At 44.3% G+C, this 22138-nt stretch overlaps 1 protein-coding gene across 1 annotated transcript in view; it reads right to left on the bottom strand.

The window, feature by feature from the left end:
- Window positions 1-22138, bottom strand: part of c5 (complement component 5) — a 116676-nt gene that overhangs the window by 73457 nt on the left and 21081 nt on the right. Inside the window, exons 17-32 of the mRNA XM_057831211.1 lie at window positions 20868-20933; window positions 20587-20787; window positions 20347-20431; window positions 20185-20267; window positions 19976-20115; window positions 19669-19905; window positions 19537-19597; window positions 18846-18935; window positions 16045-16257; window positions 15837-15912; window positions 15584-15742; window positions 12668-12773; window positions 12421-12592; window positions 12194-12318; window positions 12042-12122; window positions 8644-8796 (exon numbers count right to left, since the gene is read on the bottom strand). Coding sequence (XP_057687194.1) covers window positions 8644-8796; window positions 12042-12122; window positions 12194-12318; window positions 12421-12592; window positions 12668-12773; window positions 15584-15742; window positions 15837-15912; window positions 16045-16257; window positions 18846-18935; window positions 19537-19597; window positions 19669-19905; window positions 19976-20115; window positions 20185-20267; window positions 20347-20431; window positions 20587-20787; window positions 20868-20933 — 2048 coding nt within the window. The remainder of the gene's footprint in view (window positions 1-8643; window positions 8797-12041; window positions 12123-12193; window positions 12319-12420; window positions 12593-12667; window positions 12774-15583; window positions 15743-15836; window positions 15913-16044; window positions 16258-18845; window positions 18936-19536; window positions 19598-19668; window positions 19906-19975; window positions 20116-20184; window positions 20268-20346; window positions 20432-20586; window positions 20788-20867; window positions 20934-22138) is intronic.

Raw genomic sequence — 22138 nt, 5'->3', positions numbered from 1 at the left:
GGGGGCGCCACTGAGCCATTTTGTTAAATTTTTTTGTAGATTATCAAAATTTACGCAAAGTTGCATGTATGTGCAAATTTTGGTGAGTTTTCGTGCATGTTCAGGCCTCCAAATGTAAACTCCAACTGTGAACCGATAAAAATTTCACATTTGATCCAAAATATCCGATTTCCTGTTGGATTTGGAATATGGGTGCAAGAGGCTTTTTTGAACAGTTAGGCATAAGGTATCTACTCCCCAAATTTCATTGCTCTACGTTGAAAACCTGAGAGGAGAGGCCTTTTTGAAAATTTTAAGGGTCAAGGGGGCGCCACTGAGCCATTTTTTGACATTTTTTCAAAACGACACAAGATTATCGAATTTTACGCAAAGCCGCACGTATGTGCAAATTTTGGTGACTTTTCGTGCATGTTCAGGCCTCCAAATTGGCCATTTTCATTTGCCCTGAAAAAAGAATAATAATAACTAGGCCTGCAAGCAGGACTGAACGGGCCCTCGCAATCTAGCGCAACTCGGACGTCACGCAACTCGGACTGTGTGCAGGTCAGGGTGGTGGCAGATCCTCCTCTCTAATCATCTCATTAGAACCTAAGATGCTCGAAAGTAGCAAAAACCCCTATTGGAGAGAGTACTACAAAAAAGGAGCCACTACTGAGCTGTGTAGCCAAGCCCTTATTCAAAACCCAAAACTAATCTTCTAAGTGGGCCAATTCGACCAAGTGTGCCAAATATTGTGGCTCTATAAGCTGCCTGAGTCTCTGAAAAAAAATATTTCCTTTAAATGGCGAACAAAGGGTCGTCACGGCAACAGACAGAGACACGTGGACATGGGCCGTAAATAAGTATTTTAATAGGTCTTGAAACTACAATGACCAACCTGAAAAGAACTGAACATGTATTGGAAAAACGAGTGACTTTCTATCGCCACTAGTTGGCGCTGTAGGTTTGATGCAAATGACCCCTACAAGGCCCTTCAGGGTATGACTCTCAACAAGCACGGGAAGTTTGGCGCAGATATGTTGTATATCTGCCGAGTTATGACTGTTCAAAGTTTTTGGAGAGAAAAATTGTTGACAGTCATTTTCACTTTCCTGTTTGGACCCCTCCGCTTCAACGAAACTTCAATATTTTTCATCAGGCACCTGAAGACAGGTCTTAAGGCTTCCCTTATGCAGCTTTGAGGTAGATTGATTTTTTCCCTTTAGAGGAGGAGTGTGTCCCGTAAAAAAAGGGCATTTCCTGTTCCCACTAGGAGGCGCCAAGCACAAATGGTAAATTTTCAATCCAGTCCTGCTCAGGCTGGTATACCTCACACACATGCCAGATTTAAAATAGATTGAACGTTGTATGAGGGAGTTATCAGTCATTTTCCGAATTCGGTGTTTTGGCGAAAAAATGGCCGACTTTGGCACCCCGCCCAGGTCAGGCCCGTGAATGAAAACACACCATTTTGATAACTTAAGATTTCATATGCCTCATGAACAGTCTCGCCAATTTTGAGAATGATCAAACTAATTCCCTAGGTGCCAAGGTGTAAAATGTGCACACTGTAAATCGATAAAAATTTCACATTCAATCCAAAATACCCGATTTCCTGTTGGGTTTGGAATATGCATGCAAGAGACTTTTTGGAGCAGTTTTGTACAAGGTATCGACTCTCCGAATTTCATCCCTCTACGTTGAAAAAACCTAAATGGAGAGGCCTTTTTGAAAATTTCAAGGGGGCGCCACTGAGCCATTTTGTTACATGTTTTCGTAACGTTGCAAGATTATTGAACGTTATGCAAAGCCACATGTATGTCCAAATTTTTGTGAGTTTTCGTGCATGTTCAAGCCTCCAAATGTAAACTCCTACTGTGAACCGATAAAAATTTCACATTCGATCCAAAATACCCGATTTCCTGTTGGATTTGGAATACGGGTGCAAGAGACTTTTTGGAGCAGTTTTGCACAAGGTATCGACTCCCCAAATTTCATCACTCTCTGTCAAAAAAACCTAATAGGAAACGCCTTTTTGAAAAATTCAAGGGGGCGCCACTGAGGCATTTTGCTACATTTTTTCGTAACATTGCAAGATTATCGAACGTTATCTAAAGCCGCATGTATGTGCAAATTTTTACGAGTTTTTGTGCATATTCAAGCCTCCAAATGTAAACTCCTACTGTGAACCCATGAAAATTTCACATTCGATCCAAAATACCCGATTTCCTGTTGGATTTGGAAAATGGGTGCAAGAGACTTTTTGGAGCAGTTTTGCATAAGGTATCTACTCCCCAAATTTCCTTGCTCTATGTTGAAAAAACCCAATAGGAAAGGCCTTTTTTAAAACTTCTTTCTGTCGCCACTAGTTGGCACTGTAGAGTTGATGCAAATGACCCCTACAAGAACCTTCAGGGTATGACTCTCAACAAACACGGGAAGTTTGGCGCAGATATGTTGTATATCTGCCGAGTTATGACTGTTCAAAGTTTTTTGCGTGACAAATTGTTGACGTTCATTTTCACTTTCCTGTTTGGACCCCTCCGCCTCAACAAAACCTCAATATTTTTCATCAGGCACCTGAACACAGGTCTTAAGGCTCCCCTGATGCAGGTTTGAGGTCAACAGATTTTTTTCCCTTGGAGGAGGAACCTGTCTCGTAAAAAAAGGCATTTCCTGTTCTCACTAGGGGGCGCTAGACCTAATGGGTAATATTTCAATGCACTCGTGTTAAGGGTGGGATACCACACATACATGCCAAATATGAAAAAGATTGAACGTTGTGTCAAGGAACTATAAGTCATTTACTGAATTTGTCATTTTGCCGAAAAAATGGTCGACTTTGGCACCACGCCCAGGTCAGACCCGTGAATGAAAACGCACCATTTTCAAAACTTAAGATTTCATATGTCTCCTGAACAGTCTCACCAATTTTGAAGATGATCCAACTAACTCCCTCGGCGAAAAGGTCTCAAATGTGCACCCTGTAAATCGATAAAAATTTCATATTTGATCCAAAATAACCGATTTCCTGTTGGGTTTGGAATATGCGTGTAAATGCTTTTTTGGAGCGGTTTTGGACAAGGTATAGACCCCCCAAATTTCATTGCTCTACGCTGACAGACCCTAATGTTATAGGCCAATTTTAAAATTTCAAGGGGGCGCCACTGAGCCATTTTGTTATATTTTTTTGCAACGTTGCAAAATTATCGAAATTTACAATTTTCCGGACGTATGTGCAAATTTTGGTGACTTTTCGTGCATGTTCAGGCCTCCAAATTGGCCGTTTTCATTTGCCCTGAAAAAAAAAAAATAAATAAAAAATAAAAAAAAAAATAATCCTTTGCAAAACAATAGGGCCTTCGCACGCTTAGTGCTCGGGCCCTAACTAGGCCTGCAAGCAGGACTGAACGGGCCCTCGCAATCTAGCGCAACTCGGACGTCACGCAACTCGGACTGTGTGCAGGTCAGGGTGGTGGCAGATCCTCCTCTCTAATCATCTCATTAGAACCTAACATGCTCGAAAGTCGCCTATATACATTCCCACACCCAAGAGATAAAAACCCCTATTGGAGAGAGTACTACAAAAAAGGAGCCACTACTGAGCTGTGCAGCCAAGCCATTATTCAAAACTAAAATTAATCTTCTAACTGGTCCAATTCGACCAAGTGTGCCAAATATTGTGGCTCCTCTATAAGCTGCCTGAGTCTCTGAAAAAAAATATTTCCTTTAAATGGCGAACAAAGGGTCGTCACGGCAACAGACAGAGACACGTGGACATGGGCCGTAAATAAGTATTTTAATAGGTCTTGAAACTACAATGACCAACCTGAAAAGAACTGGACATGTATTGGAAAAACGAGTGACTTTCTATTGCCACTAGTTGGCGCTGTAGGGTTGATGCAAATGACCCCTACAAGGCCCTTCAGGGTATGACTCTCAACAAGCACGGGAAGTTTGGCGCAGATATGTTGTATATCTGCCGAGTTATGACTGTTCAAAGTTTTTGGAGAGAAAAATTGTTGACAGTCATTTTCACTTTCCTGTTTGGACCCCTCCGCTTCAACGAAACTTCAATATTTTTCATCAGGCACCTGAAGACAGGTCTTAAGGCTTCCCTTATGCAGGTTTGAGGTAGATTGATTTTTTCCCTTTAGAGGAGGAGTGTGTCCCGTAAAAAAGGGCATTTCCTGTTCCCATTAGGAGGCGCCAGGCACAAATGGTAAATTTTCAATCCAGTCCTGCTCAGGCTGGTATACCTCACACACATGCCAGATTTAAAATAGATTGAACGTTGTATGAGGGAGTTATGAGTCATTTTCCGAATTCGGTGTTTTGACGAAAAAATGGCCGACTTTGGCGCCCCGCCCATGTCAGGCCCGTGAATGAAAACACACCATTTTGATAACTTAAGATTTCTTATGCCTCATGAACAGTCTCGCCAATTTTGAGAATGATCAAACTAATTCCCTAGGTGCCAAGGTGTAAAATGTGCACACTGTAAATCGATAAAAAATTTGCATTCAATCCAAAATACCCGATTTCCTGTTGGGTTTGGAATACGCATGCAAGAGACTTTTTGGAGCAGTTTTGTACAAGGTATCGACTCTCCGAATTTCATCCCTCTACGTTGAAAAAACCTAAATGGAGAGGCCTTTTTGAAAATTTCAAGGGGGCGCCACTGAGCCATTTTGTTACATTTTTTTGTAACATTGCAAGATTATCGAACGTTATCCAAAGCCGCATGTATGTGCAAATTTTGGTGAGTTTTTATGCATATTCAAGCCTCCAAATGTAAACTCTTACTGTGAACCCATGAAAATTTCACATTCGATCCAAAATACCCGATTTCCTGTTGGATTTGGAATATGGGTGCAAGAGACTTTTTGGAGCAGTTTTGCATAAGGTATCTACTCCCCAAATTTCCTTGCTCTATGTTGAAAAAACCTAATAGGAAAGGCCTTTTTTAAAACTTCTTTCTGTCGCCACTAGTTGGCACTGTAGAGTTGATGCAAATGACCCCTACAAGAACCTTCAGGGTATGACTCTCAACAAACACGGAAAGTTTGGCGCAGATATGTTGCATATCTGCCGAGTTATGATTGTTCAAAGTTTTTGGCGAGACAAATTGTTGACGGTCATTTTCACTTCCAGTTTGGACCTCTCCGCTTCAACGAAACCTCAATATTTTTCATCAGGGACCTGAACACATGTCTTGAGGCTCCCCTGAAACAGGTTTGAGGTCAATAGATTTTTTTCCCTTGGAGGAGGAGCCTGTCTCGTAAAGAAGGCCATTTCCTGTTTCCACTAGGGGGCGCCAGGCCTAATGGGTAATATTTCAATGCAGTCGTGTTCAGGCTGGGATATCTCATATACATGCTAGAAATGAAAAAGATTGAACGTTGTATCACCGAGTTTTTAATCATATTCTGAATTTGGTATTTTGCCCAAAAATGGCCGACTTTGGGACCACGCCCAGGTCAGACCCTTGAGTGAAAACTCACCATTTTGAAAACTTAAGATCTCATATGTCTCCTGAATAGTCTGACCAATTTTGAAGACGATCCAACTATTTTCTTCAGCGACAAGGTCTCAAATGTAAATCGATAAAATTTCACATTTGATCCAAAATTTCCGGCTTCCTGTTGGGTTTGGAATATTGGTGCAAGAGACTTTTTGGAGCAGTTTTACACAATGTATCGACTCACCAAATTTCATCATTCTACGTTGAAAAAACCTAATAGGACAGGCCTTTTTGAAAATTTCAAGGGGGCGCCACTGAGCGATTTTGTTAAATTTTTTTGTAGATTATCAAAATTTACGCAAAGTTGCATGTATGTGCAAATTTTGGTGAGTTTTCGTGCATGTTCAGGCCTCCAAACGTAAACTCCAACTGTGAACCGAAAAAATTTCACATTTGATCCAAAATATCCGATTTCCTGTCAGATTTGGAATATGGGTGCAAGAGGCTTTTTTGAACAGTTAGGCATAAGGTATCTACTCCCCAAATTTCATCGCTCTACGTTGAAAACCTGAGAGGAAAGGCCTTTTTGAAAATTTTAAGGGTCAAGGGGGCGCCACTGAGCCATTTTTTGAAATTTTTTCAAAACGACGCTAGATTATCAAATTTTACGCGAATCTGCACGTATGTGCAAATTTTGGTGACTTTTCGTGCATGTTCAGGCCTCCAAATTGGCCATTTTCATTTGCCATGAAGAAAGAAGAATAATAATAATAATAATAATAATAATCCTTTGCATTACAATAGGGCCTTCGCACGCCTAGTGCTCGGGCCCTAATAATCCTTTGCATTACAATAGGGCCTTCGCACGCCTAGTGCTCGGGCCCTAATTATTCCTGTAAATAATGTAACGAATTGGATTCTAATATGGCGGACACTTTTTACTGTCCCTGAACGCACCGCGAAGCTGACGTCACGGTGAGATAGGTCGGTGCGGTAGAGATAATACTTTCGTTTTCTTGAGAGCAGTCAACTGCTTAAGACAATGGGCGTTTTGTGTTGGATAAGTTCTTAAATTAATGATAAAAACGTGACGAAGCTGGCGATTTCCTTGGCAATGTTACCACAATGATAATTTTCACCTTAACTTATAAATAGTGGCGAACGGTGGTCGGAAGAGGACCACGGAGCTGTATTGTTGAGCCAGTTCAGGCTTTTTACTGTCCCTGAACGCACCGCGAAGTGAGATAGGTCGGTGCGGTAGAGATAATACTTTCGTTTTCTTGAGAGCAGTCAACTGCTTAATGGGCGTTTTGTGTTGGATAAGTTCTTAAATAAATGATAAAAACGTGACGAAGCTGGCGATTTCCTTGGCAATGTTACCACAATGATAATTTTCACCTTAACTTATAAATAGTGGCGAACGGTGGTCGGAAGAGGACCACGGAGCTGTATTGTTGAGCCAGTTCAGGCTTTTTACTGTCCCTGAACGCACCGCGAAGTGAGATAGGTCGGTGCGGTAGAGATAATACTTTCGTTTTCTTGAGAGCAGTCAACTGCTTAATGGGCGTTTTGTGTTGGATAAGTTCTTAAATAAATGATAAAAACGTGACGAAGCTGGCGATTTCCTTGGCAATGTTACCACAATAATAATTGTCACCTTAACTTATAAATAGTGGCGAACGGTGGTCGGAAGAGGACCATGGAGCTGTATTGTTGAGCCAGTTCAGGGACGCGCACACCAAGCTCATATTTTTCTATAACTTGCATCTTCATTTCAAAGGTAAGCATCACTTTTTTCCTTGTTTCTCCAACTGTATCAACTTTTTTTGAAAACTGTGTTGATTTCTCACACAAGAAAATCCACCGTGCGTTCGTTTGCAGTGCTGTCATGTCGTCGTATTTCGAGCAACTCGTCGGATGTAGAAACAAATGGCGGCTCAAATTTTACGTCGGATGTCGAAAAGATCGTGTGTCGAAGTGATCGTATGTAGAGGTACCACTGTACTTATTTCATGCAATTAAATGCAAATCCATTATTTAAAAATCATACAACGTGATTTTCTGTTTTTTTGTGTTACATTCCGTCCCTCACAGTTGAAGAGAACTTATGATACAAATTACAGACCTCTACATGCTTTGCAAGTGGGAAAACCAGCAAAATCGGCAGTGTATCATATACTTGTTCTCCCCACTGTATGTGCCCTGCGACTGTCTGGCAAACTGTTCAAGGTGTATCCCCGCCATCTGCCTGGAGTTAGCTGTGATAACCTCCAGCACCCCTGCGACCCTTGTGTGGATAAGCGATTCAGAGGATGAATGGATGAAGGAATTATTTGAATGTTATGGAGAGTGATTACAAGTGTGACAGTAAAGGTGATCCTGGGTGCCCCTACATTTTGTGCTTATGCACCTTAAGAAAAAAGTATAACCAATGCAACCCAAGCAAAAACTAAGTGTGGAGCTTTGCAAATATCAATGCAATGTTGATTTTTTCTAATATCGTTCAGGCCTATCCCAAACTGAGCTATTCAAGTTTTCAAGTGAAAATTCTTCTAATTTTAAAATCGCAATATATTGCAACCCCCCCCCGCCGCCAAAAAAAAATCGCAATGATTGTTGTTTCCAATATGGTTCAGGCCTGATGGTGACTGTGAATTGAGACTTCCCCAAAAAGCCCTTTTTCTTACCTTGAAAGAGAGGTTTTAGGTGAACACGTGCCTGTGCATGTCCACGTGCGCACCCGCAGCAGGAGTGCTGCCTCTGCTTAGCAAAAATACTTTTCTAATGCACTTTTCTAACCCACTTAAGACTTCTACTAAGAGTAAACAATCACATTTGCTATTTTTACGTTTCTGGTACTGATCTGATGGGCCAAATGCTCATTGCTTTATGTTCGTGCTCGTACAACTGGGCGCGCCATGCACGAGCTTAGCACAGGCTGCAGTTATGCTTTAGGCAAGAGGTGGCAGTCGTGAGTAAAAAATTGACAAACTCTGGAAAACTAAGGAAAAACATAGTCGCTGGCAAACAAAAAAAAATTGTGGTTTAGTTGCTGGCAAAAAAAAAAATGTGGGTGACTTTGAGATTTTGTTTATCAATGATATATTTGCATCAGTAATTAGAGTGCCTAAGTTAAAGCACAATAGAAAGCAGGCGATAGTCACTACTGACACCTTGTCAAACCAAGTCCTCCTCCTCACCTGGATGGGCGTAGCCACTGGGCGTATGGTGCTCAGGTGGACTTGAGCTAACGTTCCTTTGTGTCGGTAGCGGACAGTGATATCCTGGTCAAGGACGGCACGTGGAACCACCCGACTATACTCAGTCAACGCCTCCAGAGTCAGAACTGCGTCCTGGTTGACAAATAGCAACAAGATTTAGAAGTCAAAAAAGGGTTAACAGTATAAGGTATTTAATCTGTTATCATTATTGTTATAATAGGTCATCCTGAATGATCGTAGCCTGTAGATGGAGTCAACTGATTCGCTGTGGCGACCCCTTTAAGGGAAAAGCCGAAAGGAAAAGAAGCGTTTGGTAGGGAGAAGACATTAAAATAGCTCTATCTATCAAACGTGGTTTCAGAATAAATGGAAAAAATCCTAACAAAAAAATAAAAAACAACCCCATCATTCAGTGCTTGATTTTTAAATCATAAAGTGCTTCAACACAAAGTACACAAGATAGTCCAAGGATGACTAGTTGGATATTAATATTGGAATACATACAGTTGGGGTGGAAATTCAAAATGCAAAGGTCCGTTGGCCATGCTTAGGGACTAAAAAGTGGAATACTAGTTCACGACAAAACTTAATTTTGGATTTTAATGGGCAAAACAGGGCACGTTGAGGTGGCATGACGAGCGTGAACCTGCCTGGCCACTTTGTGCGATCCATTATGGTTGTTTTTGACCATGTTTGGATGAAAATACATTGCTTTCTTTTACTTAAGATACTTAAAAATGCCACCTTACTGATGACTTTCCAAGGGCTCACCACCTGTGGGAAGGGCCCAAAGGGGTCGGGTGCGCAGTTATTTGGGCGGCAGCCAAAGGCGGGGGCCTTGGCGGTCCAATCCCTGGTTACAGAAACTAACTCTTGGGACATGGAATGTCACCTCTCTGGCGGGGAAGGAGGCCGAGCTGGTGTGTGAGGCAGAGAAGTTCCGACTAGATAAAGTCGGACTCGCTTCCACACACAGTTTGGGTTCTGGTACAAATCCTCTCGAGAGGGGTTGGACTCTCTTCCACTCTGGAGTTGCCCTCTGAGAGGCGCCGAGCAGGTGTGGGCATACTTATTGCCCCCCGGCTTGGTGCATGGTGCCTGCACCCCCCCCCACCGACCACAACCAAAGGGGTGTTCTGTTATTGGACTTCGGTGCTCGTCACGGATTGTCCATAACAAACATCATGTTCAAACATAGGGGTGTCCATATGTGCACCAGGCACCAGGGAACCCTAGGCAGCAGTTTGATGATCGACTTTGTAGTCGTGTCATCGGACTTGCGACCGTACGTTTTGAATACTCGGGTGAAGAGAGGGGCAGAGCTGTCAACTGATCACCACCCGGTAGTGTGTTGGCTCAGATGGTGGGGAGAAATGCTGGCCAGACCTGGCAGGCCCAAACGTATTGTGAGGGTCTACTGGGAACGTCTGGCAGAATCACCTGTCAGAAAGAGCTTCAACACCCACCTCCAGCAGAACTTCTCCCTTATCCCAAGGGTGTGGGGGACATCAAGTCCAAGTGGGCCATATTCCGCACCTCCATTGTTGAGGCCCCCGATCGGAGCTGTGGCCGTAAAGTAGTTGGTGCCTGTCGTGGCGGCAATCCCCGAACACGCTGGTGGACTCCAGCGATAAGGGATACAGTCAAGCTGGAAAAGGAGGCCTACCAGGCTTTTTTGGCCTGTGGGACTCCAGAGGCAGCTGACAGGTACCGGCTGGCCAGCGGACTTTAGCTTCAGTGGTCACTGAGGCAAAACTCGGACATGGGAGGAGTTTGGCGAGGCCATGGAAAATGACTTACGGACGGCTTCGAAGAAATTCTGGTCCACCATCCGGCGTCTGAGGAGAGGAAAGCAGTGCACCATTAACACTGTGTATAGTGGAGATTGGGTACTGCTGACCATGACTCGGGACGTTGTGAGTCGGTGGGGAGAATACTTCGAAGACCTCTTCAATTCCACCGACACGTTTTCCTTGTTGAGGAAGCAGAGTCTGGGGACTCCTATCTCTGGGGTCGAAGTCACTGGGGTGGTTGGAAAGCTCCTCGGTGGTAAGGCCCCGGGGGTCGATGAGATCCCCCCCCCCCGGGGATTTGGGGCTCTGGATGTTGTGGGGCTGTCGTGGCTGACACGCCTCTACAACAACGTGTGGACATCGGGGACGGTGCCTCTGGATTGACAGACCGGGGTAATGGTCCCCCATTTTAGGATGTGTTCCAATTATAGAGGGATCACACTCCTCACCCTCCTCGGTAAAGTCTATTCAGGGGTGCTGGAGAGGAGGGTCCTCCGAGAAGTCGAATCTCGGATTCAGGAGGAGCACTGTGGTTTTCGTCCCGGCCGTGGAACAGTGGATCAGCTCTACACCCTCAGCAGGATCCTCGAGGGTGCAAGGGAGTTCACGCAACCAGTCTACATGTGTTTTGTGGATTTGGAGAAGGCGTTCAACTGTGTGCCTCGGGGAGTTCTGGCGGCTTGGTAAGGGCTGTTCGGTCCCTGTACAACCGGTGTCAGAGTTTGGTCCACACTGCCGGCAGTAAGTCGAATTCGTTCCCAGTGAGGGTTGGACTCCGCCAAGGCTGCCCTTTGTTTATAAGTTTTTTTTTTTTTTTCCGATGGATTACTAAAAGTAATGCGGAGATAGAAACTGATTGGTGTAGCAGAAAAAAAAAACAATTTCAAACGGAAAATCCATTTTGATGTCAAAGATATGATATGATCTTTTACATAATTTATTTTCAGTGTAACTGTAGCTTGATTGGGCTGATGGCCCACTAAGAAAGTTTGACAACTGCATTTCCTCCCTTAACAGCTGTAGAACTCAACTCACAAGATTCTTCGCAGTTTGTCTGTGTACATATTATGAAGTAGTCCCGCCGTAAAATGCCGTTAACATAATCGTACTGGCAACTCGTGTTAACATACACAGAGACATTTGCATTCAGGTGCTCATCTCCTACTATTCCTTAACATAGTTCTGGCAGATAGCTCCGTTTACATGGCTGTGCATAACCGAATTACTGCTGAGATATTGAAAGTGTTGTAGATGCATGTAATCGAACCCAGTAACATTTGTACCCAAAAATAATATTTGAAAAGTGGCAATATTGATTAAATTTGGCCCTACGGTAGGATTAACTTGGGAACCCTGATGCAAACCATTTCATGGTGTTTGTGAACAACTGGTAGAAGGAGACTTCAAAGTGGCAGAGAACTGCAATTTGTTTGGCCTATGGCCCAGATAAACCCCAATCGCTTCAGTTTCTTTACCATGTCCTTGAAACAAAATCATGCAAAGTTTAGTCTTCTGCCAACCAGAAGTGCACATGGGATCATTGTTGAAAAACGTCAGTTGCGGTCCTCATGAAAGTCAACAAACCGGCATAGAGTAGAATCCTTCTCCGTAATGTTGATCTTGGGTCAGCCAAGACACAATGGGCTTAGCGTATTGGATCCGGCCCTTCAAACAGAAAGTGGCGTCAATCAAATTGATTACAGAAGAAGGAGAGACAGCCAATCAGATAGCAGCACCTTCAGCAACATACTGAGGAGCACATATGCTGTCGTTTCCACTGTCAGGCCACTCGATTGGTCGGGTCTTAGCCAATCCGATGATGCGCCAGACTCCTGCCAGTACCTGAGCGTAGCTGGATGTCCTGCACACACAGAAACACCCTCCCACGTACATATAGGTGCGCACACCTACCCACACATACACGCCTGCACACACATGCCCTTTCAGTCACGCATTCACTCACCTTTCTGCCTGGCCACCCTCTCAATGTCATTGATTAGTGTGACACAGGTAGGGTCATTTGGGTCGTAAAGTGTCAGCGCATACGTGGCTAGCGCCCGCACGTACACACTTTTCACCGTCAAGGCATGCTGGGAAATGAAGTTGGCAGCGGACCTCATGCTGTCATCTTGGAACTGGATGGATTCCAGAGAGAAACAATGTGATTGGCTGTCAGGAGCAGAAAGAGGGAAAGGAAAGGGAGGAGTCACCTTTAGTTGCAGATGCCGTTCTCTGATGCTGGTCGCCCGACGTAGAGCGATGAGGACAAACGACGTCAGGTACAGCGAGCGCTGCACTGGCTCCTCCCCCTCGGCCTGCAGCCAAGCATGGAGATTGTAGATGTAAGATGTGCTTTAATGCTTTTGCGTGCTAAGGTTAATAATGTGTGTTTAAAACTAATAGTTATAGCTAAAGTCTTATTTAACAGTCTTAAGGCCTTACAAAAGAAAGAATGTGTCGCGGAAGGTCACATTCAACTGAAGGACAGATGCCAGTATGACCCAGAGGCCTGTTTTAGGTTTCTATTGCTGACCATAAAGTTTCAACACAATGAGACAAGACAAATAACTGCCCGCATTCTTTTCTCAAGATAACAGCTATTTCTCAAGATGTGAAACTCACACATGTATGTTGAAACTTTCTCACTTGTCAATAAAAGGCTGCGCTCCTCAGGGGAAAGGCAGATAAGCTTGTTGTAAGCCACGCGCTTCGCATCAACCTTTTCTCCTGACGGCCGTTAGCGTAAAAACGTATCTCATTCCTAGGCTGATCCTACTCCGGTCCCTCTCCTAGGTCTTTGTTGTTTTCTTAGTTCAAGTATTAAGTTGAGACCTAACAGTAGATGTTGGAAATTGCTGGTTGTGTGTAGTTACCCTATTAATAGACTATTCTGGGTCCCAAACCACGGGCCATTACCAGTTCGTGAGTCATTTGTTACCGGGGTCCACAAAAAGAACACCTAACGTATAGTTACAGATCTAATTATGTTTTTGATTTTGAAAAATGTCTAGAATTTCTTTGATGCATTATTGGCCTGTGCTTCTTGACATGCCGCACACTTGTCATGGTCAAATGATATGTTGCACCAAGAAAAACTAGCCCACAAACGAGCAAACACGTGGAAAAAACAAACTTCTTTGGAGAACTTCTTTGCAAAAAAAAATAGAGCAAACTGCTGAGTCACAAAATGAACCTAAGAAAAAAAAGCTTTTAACAGACACTATCAAGGGTTCTTATTTAAGCATTAAGTGACTCACATAAGAAGTCAGTAGGCATGATATTTTGGTGACAACCTAGCAAACGAAGCAGTGAATCCTTCAAATCTGCTTGGGTATGTGAAGAGCAAGCACCCTAGGTTAACTTAGACAGTTTTTGAGGGGGCAAGAAAAGAATATAAGCGAGGATAGACACAATTTCAGAGGGCCATCACAAAAACAAATGCAAGTGTTGGGGACTCTATGGGCTCTTGCAGTCACCAGGCTCATTGTGGACAATTGTTGATGCAATTGTTGGATAGAAATATAAAGTTAAGTCAAAAGTTTGCAAATGAATTCAGATTGATGAGTCTCATTGCAGAAAAGCTTCCACTTAATCAGCATTATGGTGTTATATTTTTTTATGCAGTTAACTCTATCCTGCACAAATGGCGATAACGCAAATCGGGATTCTTTTTTTCGAGTGTTTTTTCAATATATCTGTAAACATGAACAGAAATAAAAAAAATCTAGCTGTCACTGAACGGGTTACCATGTTTTTTTATGCCAGTCACTTGGTCAACTTTGCTGTTTTTTTCCTCTAAAACCTGTCTGTGGTGCAGAAATGGTTGTAGACCACTGCTTTAAAGTTTGTGTGTAAAATCCCTATTTTGTAATTAGGAAGTCAGAAATTATTTCAAATCGAGTTACTGTGTTCAGAATTTTATTCTTCAGTAAATTCGGATTTTTGCAATGAACCCAATTTGCATTGATTTGATTAGATAAAACTATACGACTGTATTATGGAACACTGTACTCTTAGGGCACACAATAGTTAAGAATATTTTGGTCATTACCTTGCTCTTATTACTGCAAACTCACTCAGAAAAACAAAATTTTCTTTAAAAGAGTTAATCCCGAAAAAAGAAAAAAAAAAACTGACATTTCCACTTGTTCACCTATCTCAGCTGCCTCTTAGCAAGTAGTGTCATGTGTTATGAAAAATCCAAAAGTGCCCAAGTATGACATCATAGGTGGAAAACAAGTTATTCTAGAAATGTTTTTGTTGTTGTTGTTGCTGAACTTTATGTTTACTTCACTTACTTAATTTTGCACCTGCTCTCGTGTTTTACTCTCACTGAGGGCGCTCATGGCTCCAGGTGCACCGTATCGCGAACCAATGGCCATAAAAATCAAGGTATGATTTCTTACCATTTTGGATTGGCCATACCTTGTGCCTTTTGGGGTGGCTTGTGTTCCTGTTTAAACTAAACTGTTTGGACTTCTCCAAACAAAAAGAACTTATTTGTAGTTGTTAAAGGGCACACTGCAGATCGATTGATGGTTCATTCACACGCTCAAACAGCCATCTCAATCTGCAATGTGTCCGTGTGCTTTGTGCACTCCATGACAAAGGTTGGAGAAGGCAGTGTTTGCAGGAACTGACACTGTTTTTGTGGTATTGGTGCTAAAAAGAAATGAAAAAAAACTTGCTTTGACTTTGAGCTTTTCTGTCATGAAGGTCAGTTAGAGATCCAACCAGTGAGGGTGTCAAACAGGCTGAAGGGGTTGTGGCATTGGTTTCTCCTTTGAAGTTTGACTGTTTTACCTCTTATGTCAATCTTATCTAAAGATAAATCCCATTGCAAGGAAGGCCTTTTGTTCCAAATGAGGACACAGTAGATCAACGAACACTGTCGTTGTCGTTGAGATCTACCAATCAATCGTGTTTGAAGTATTGGGCTCCTTTTAGTTGGATAAAAGCATATAAAAGTCATTAGAGTGGGAAAATCTGTGATTCTATATGGCAAATCTGTAGGTTCGCATCTTCAAAATTCCCATCTGATGATACTGGAGTTGAGAATGAAGAAACTATTCAAAACAAAACAGCTGAATCCCCGCATATTTGCAATTCGGCAGACTATACTTTCCATGAATTTGTTGGCTCTGAAGGAGGATGTGTCGGAAAAAGAGCCATCTCCGTTCTGAGCGTTCTGGATCAGCCAAGACACAGATTCTGACAAAGTTTGGCGCTGCACCTGGACCACCGGGTCCACAGAAGCCAAAGTCCGAACTGCCGCTGCTGTCAGCCTGATGGAAAGGAGTAGCATGGTCACATGAACTGTGTTGTTGTGTGTGTGTGTAGGTGGGTGGGTGAATGTGTGTGTGTTTTGTGTGTTCTGACCAGGTGCTGGCTTCCCTCTTAGTCCACATGCTGTAACTGGAATCTCCACGTCGGAAAGAAGAGATGCTGACCAGTCCTGAACACCATGCCGTGTTTTTAATGTACGGCACTACTTCGTCTCTGTTTCACTACTTTTTATAATAACATTTTCCTGCTTATTGCAAGCAACTTCATTTGAACAAATATGAAAAATGAAGATGAGGGAAACCTTCTTTGATTTTCTCTCTCATTTGGGCTGAGTTTTTCTGGATGTCTACGCCCAGGGCATCCCAGGTCCGGGTAGCCTCCAGGTACTGGTAAACGAGAGCCAGAGGGAGGACCCTATTCAGCTCAGCTTCCAGTGAGCCACCAGGAAGATTGACAAGCTGTCGAAGTCCTTCAGGTTCTAGCACCACTGCCAGAATGTCTCCCAGAATTTCACCTGCAACCCACACACGGTGATTAGCACTACTGTTCGGGAAATTGTGTTTCGAGTCGATCTTTGTTTCTATCCTCACCTACGGTCATGAGTAAAAAAAAAAATGTCATGACCGAAAGAATAAGATCGCGGATATAAGCAGCCGAAATGGGTTTTCCCAGGCAGATACAGTGGGGCAAATAAGTATTTAGTCAACTACTAATTGTGCAAGTTCTCCCACTTGGAAAATATTACAGAGGCCTGTAATTGTCAACATGGGTAAACCTCAACCATGAGAGACAGAATGTGGAAAAAAAACAGAAAATCACATTGTTTGATTTTTAAAGAATGTATTTGCAAATGATGATGGAAAATAAGAATTTGATCAGTACCAAAAGTTCATCTCAATACTTTGTTATGTACATTTGTTGGCAATAACGGAGGCCACACACTTTTCACACAATCTTGCTGGTATTTTGGCCCATTCCTCCATGCAGATCTCCTCTAGAGCAGTGATGTTTTGGGGCTGTCGTTGGGCAAGACGGACTTTCAACACTCTCCACAGATTTTCTATGGGGTTGAGATCTGCAGACTGGCTAGGCCACTCCAGGACCTTGAAATGCTTCTTACAAAGCCATTACTTTGTTGCCCTTGCTGTGTGTTTGGGATCATTGTCATGCTGAAAGACCCAGCCACGTCTCATCTTCAATGCCCTTGCTGATGGAAGGAGATTTCCACTCAAAATCTCTTGAAACATGACCCCATTCATTCTTTCCTTTACACAGATCAGTCGTTCTGGTCCCTTTGCAGAAAAACAGCCCCAAAGCATGATGTTTACACCCCCATGCTTGACAGTGGGTATGGTGTTCTTCGGATGCAATTCAGTGTTCTTTCTCCTCAAAACACGAGAACGTGTGTTTCTACCAAAAAGTTCTATTTTGGTTTCATTTGACCATAACACATTCTCCCAGTCCTCTTCTGGATCATCCAAATGCTCTCTAGCGAACCGCAGACGGGCCTGGATGTGTACTGGCTTCAGCAGGGGGACACGTCTGGCAGTGCAGAATTTGAGTCCCTGAACCTTTGCTACTGTGGTCCCAGCTCTCTGTAGGTTATTCACTAGGCCCCCCCGTGTGGTTCTGGGATTTTTGCTCACCGTTCTTGTTACCATTTTGACGCCATGGGGGGAGATCTTGCATGGAGCCCCAGATCGAGGGAGATTATCAGTGGTCTTGTATGTCTTCCATTTTCTAATAATTGCTCCCAAAGTTGATTTCATTTACACCAAGCATTTTACCTATTGCAGATTCAGTCTTCTCAGCCTGGTGCAGGTCTACAATTTTGTCTCTGGTGTCCTTCGACAGCTCTTTGGTCTTGACCATAGTCGAGTTTGGAGTGTGACTGACTGAGTTTGTGGACAGGTGTCTTTTATACCGATAATGAGTTAAAACAGGTGCCATTAATACATATTTGGTGCAAATGCCACCAGGGCGCCTCCCTAGGGAGGTGTTCCTGACTCGTCCAGCTGGAAGGAGGCCTTGGGACAGGACCAGTTGGAGGGGTTATATCTCGACACTGGCTTGGGAGCGCCTTGAGATCCCCCAGTCAGAACTAGTTAAAGTGGCCAGGAAAGGGAAGTTTGGTGCTCCCTGCTACTGCTGCTACTAAGCGGTTGAAGATGAATGGATGGATGTTTTAATCTTTAAGTTACAATTTACTGAGCTGTGGGCAGCTATTACGCCCCAGTTTAACTTGCTAAGAGACTTTAAAACCACCCAACTACAGTAATCTTTTGCATGAAAATGTGCTTGCCGGTCCATGTGTTTGAAAGAAACTAAGGTGAGGCGCTCCATGGGGTAGAGTTCGGCATATCACCACAGAGTCAACTACACTCAGCAAAGACCAAACTGACATCCCTGTCTGCGTTCTTGCACTTAGATTAGACCTGAATTTAACAGTTACACACCATGACAACTGTCAGTTTTTTACTTGGTGCTTCGAGCCGCATTGGAACATGTCTGACTATGACCAGCACACGTGGACGATTTTAGAAAAATGGACCAGTCTGCTGCATCCTTTTTTCACTTTAATTTTTTTCCCCTCTCTATAGGGTGTCATTTTGTTACAAATACATCATCTGTTTATTATCAGGAAAGATATTCAAGATCTTTTCCCCCGGTTTCGATCTGATGTGTTTTTAAAATGTTCCTCTAATCTTTCGGACTGTAGTTCTCGCTTAATGAACACACTCCTGTCATGATTATGCTGTAAAAACACCTAACTATGTGTCCTCTATCCTGTTCTCCATGAATTGTGGATTCAAGCAACAAATTATGACATAACAGTGGAGACCTTTATATGCCTTGAATTGAAAAAGAACTTTTTACTCTAGAGATTAGAGACATTTCCTACCATTATGTCATCCAGCGACTTTTAGGACAGCCAATAGTTACTTTCCTTACTGGGAATTTGGCAACACTGTCCTTGCTGCTAGTGTAAACCATGGTTGAAAACTAACTAGAGGAGGAAGGGAAGTTCCAGCTTCCCATCTTAGACTGATGGACCTACAATCCAGAGCTGGTGTAGCAGAAGAAAAGTGAAACCCATCTCACCATTTATCATCACCATTCTTTCCACGGCTGTGTTGGGAACCAAGTTGGCAGGTGGCAGGTTCTTCAGCATCACTGTCAGTTTCTCAGAACCTGTGACAATGACACATATCAAGCAATAATGACATTCTCGATACAACATGTGACTTGTCTTTAATTGACTGTTTCAAGATCCTCCCCGCTGCGCAGAGAACTGCACCCATGGCGAGTCAACGGCCATTTTTATCCATCGAATCTGATTGTTCACCACACCCTATCACTCAAACAGCGACAGGCCAATGTGAGCTGACTATTTTTTACAGGACGTGTGTGTTTGCGTAATCATTCGTGTTGTTTTACATCTGTTCTATTAGTCTGCATCTGCTGTCATCCTCTTATGTTCGGGTTGTAGTAATTGGCATTGTGTTTTCATGTCTACTCCCGTTGTCGTCCTTTTGCGTTTGTGTTGTGGTGATTGGCATTTGTATTGTTTTTCTTAATGCAAATCCAAGTAAAATTTGTCAATGCCCGAGCAACTTATTACAGCTCGCTAATGTCAGGCCAGCCAGCCAGATACACATTTAAGTTGTCTGGTGGAGTCGGCGGACAGCCAGAAGTTCCTCGCAAGCCATTCTTGCCCGATCCCTGGTTTAATCAGTGCCTCTCGAAAGCATGTTTCACTTCGTGGTCATTAGGTCTTTTGGCTATTCATTACCATAGACTCCCTGCGGGTCCAGTATGCCTCCAGAATATTCTTCTGTCTTCACTCCCTCGGGCTGCAAACAGCCAATCAGCAGTCACTCACATCACCTTTTACCTTTGAGAGTGTGTTTTGTTGGGTGCCTACCACCACCCGCAGTTTCTTCTCCATGATGTCCTGTGTTCCACGACTCTGAGTCTTCAGGGTGAACTTTAGTGTATGTTCTCCGGCCTCGAGACCCATGAGGGTGAACGCAACCTTGGCAACTCCCCTTGCAGGCAGCAAGTTCCATTGGCAGACAGTGGAAAACAGCCCTGCGTCAGTGGTGTCTGGTTTGGATTGGAGCAGACACACCTGTGGTCCGACCGTCAGCATCACGCAGTACTGACCAAAAGAAAGGAAATACTTATTCTGACAAGGGCGGATAGGCTCACTGTAAAATGTGTCCCGGTACCGTGATGTCATCTGCCTGCTGGTTGTACACGGAACCGCTCAGCTCCAGCTGCTCGCCGCGGATCACCTGGTATGGGAGCGGCACATCCACGCTGAGCGGCAATTGCACTGACACACGCACAGCATCAGACACGCAGATACCTGCAGAAGAGCATCAGAAAGATGGAAAGGACGTAGGCGAGGAAGCAGCAACGAAAGAAACATTCCCACCATTCCTGAACATTCCGATGGCCTGCATCTCCCAAGTGGTCAAAGAGTCAGGAAGTGTTCTAGTGACTGACATCTGAGCTCCTCTGAAAACAACACAACCTCCTATTATTCCGCACACAGGAAATGTCTAACGGGATTCGCTGGAGGGGGGTGGGGTGTTACCTGGTGGGCTGGATTTCCCACAGCCAGCTCTCAGGAAAGAAACTCCTAACCAGAGAGGGCGCTGCATCAAAATTAGCCCCCATGTCTAAAAATATGCACACATAGACATGACGACTGTGGTTGTCATGATCTTATTAATCCACTGCTTACTGTTAGACCTTCTAATTCCTGCCTAAATAAATATTTCCTGCACGGTATGTGTGGTTGGGAGGGGTAATGTATGGCACGGGCCTCACTGACCATGGCGTCCCAGGATGAGATTCTGGTCCTGGTCCAAGTGCTGCTGGATGAACTCGCAACACTTTGTGAATACACGACGACATTGCTCATGATGTCGAATACGGCGGATGGTCTGCTGGGCAAAATGGTGGCAAGTCACGCTCTTGGGGATGTACTTCATGCCATGCTCACAGCACGGCTTCAGGGGCCCAAACAATGCGGCTGTACACATAGATGGAGCTTGTGATCAACAACAAAAACCTGCTCTACAGACCCGTGATGACTGATCATTTGTGTCTTACCTTTCTCTTTTTTCATCTTTTCCGTCAGGGCTCGTTTGCCTCTCACAGCTGCTGTGCATGCCGAACCTGTGTCAGACATGAGCCGTTTCTCAACATGCGTACTTCTCCGTACTTACAGTGGGGAGAACAAGTATTTGATACACCGCCAATGGGTTTTCCCATTGTCAGTGTATCAAATACTTGTTCTCCCCACTGTATGTTCTTGTGGACATGAAATATGACATAATTGTCAGACACAGTAATTTGAATCTGACCAAGTCCTGTTTAATACCGCAGATGTGTTTTCGTTCCTCATAACTTCTAGGTGACCTTTAATGATTAAAAGAGCGAGGAGCTAGGAAATGATCACTCACTGCTTCTCCAGGGTTGTTTTTGGCATCCCTTCTAATTTTTGTCTTCGTCTTTCGAACGAAATTACTTATTAGTCTTTGTTATATTTTATTTGCGGCCCTCCCCTCCGAATAAATTGTGAGTGCAGCCCGTGAGCTCCAGCAAAGGGGGCCACAGCCACCCCCCCCAAGACCCATGGCCATCCACGACCCCATTAACCAGCTGTCAGGGAAGGGATGAGGGGACACGCCACTATCCCCCACGCACGCCCCACCCACACAGACTCCCAGCCAGTCCCGTGGACCATCCGCGGCACTATTCACTGGCCTTTAGGGAAGAGATGAGGGGACACACCACTGCACCCCCCCCCCCCACCACCACCACCACCCATCCACCCGGACCCCCAGCCACCACCGCAACCCCACCAACTGACGGGGCACACCACGGGACCCCAACAGCCCACTAGGCCCGGGGCAGGACAGAATCCCTACCCGGAGGGGGTGACACCCCACCAATCCACTGGCACACAGCCGGTGATCTGCGCCGGGGCCCAATGCGGATGCCCAGGTAGAAAAGAGAAAGGAAAGCGGAAGCAGGAGAACGTTAATAGATGACTGCAGGGTGGCGCGGGCCCGGAGCTCCAACACTCCCCACCCGCAACAGGCAGCTCAGACGAAGAGAAAGCCCCACCCCGGGAGCACTGCCATATGGAGTGTGTGACCCACCTACCTTATTACTGTGGCTGCCTGGTGCCCAACTGGCAGCCACTACCCACCACCGTGAAAGGATTGTGTGGGGAGGGTAGTACAGTGTATGCATAAAGATAACAGAGCCCGGCTGAGAGGGAAGTGAAACCGCTGCGTGGTCCTTCTTCCCAGCCACATATCCCACCGCCCCTCGTTGCAGGTCCACCGTGGAGTATAATGTATGTGGTGGGTTAA

This window comes from Corythoichthys intestinalis, chromosome 3, assembly GCF_030265065.1.
Source record: "Corythoichthys intestinalis isolate RoL2023-P3 chromosome 3, ASM3026506v1, whole genome shotgun sequence".
NCBI lineage: Eukaryota > Metazoa > Chordata > Actinopteri > Syngnathiformes > Syngnathidae > Corythoichthys > Corythoichthys intestinalis.
Note: the sequence above shows the minus strand (reverse complement) of the source record. Positions and strands in the feature narration are given on the sequence as shown.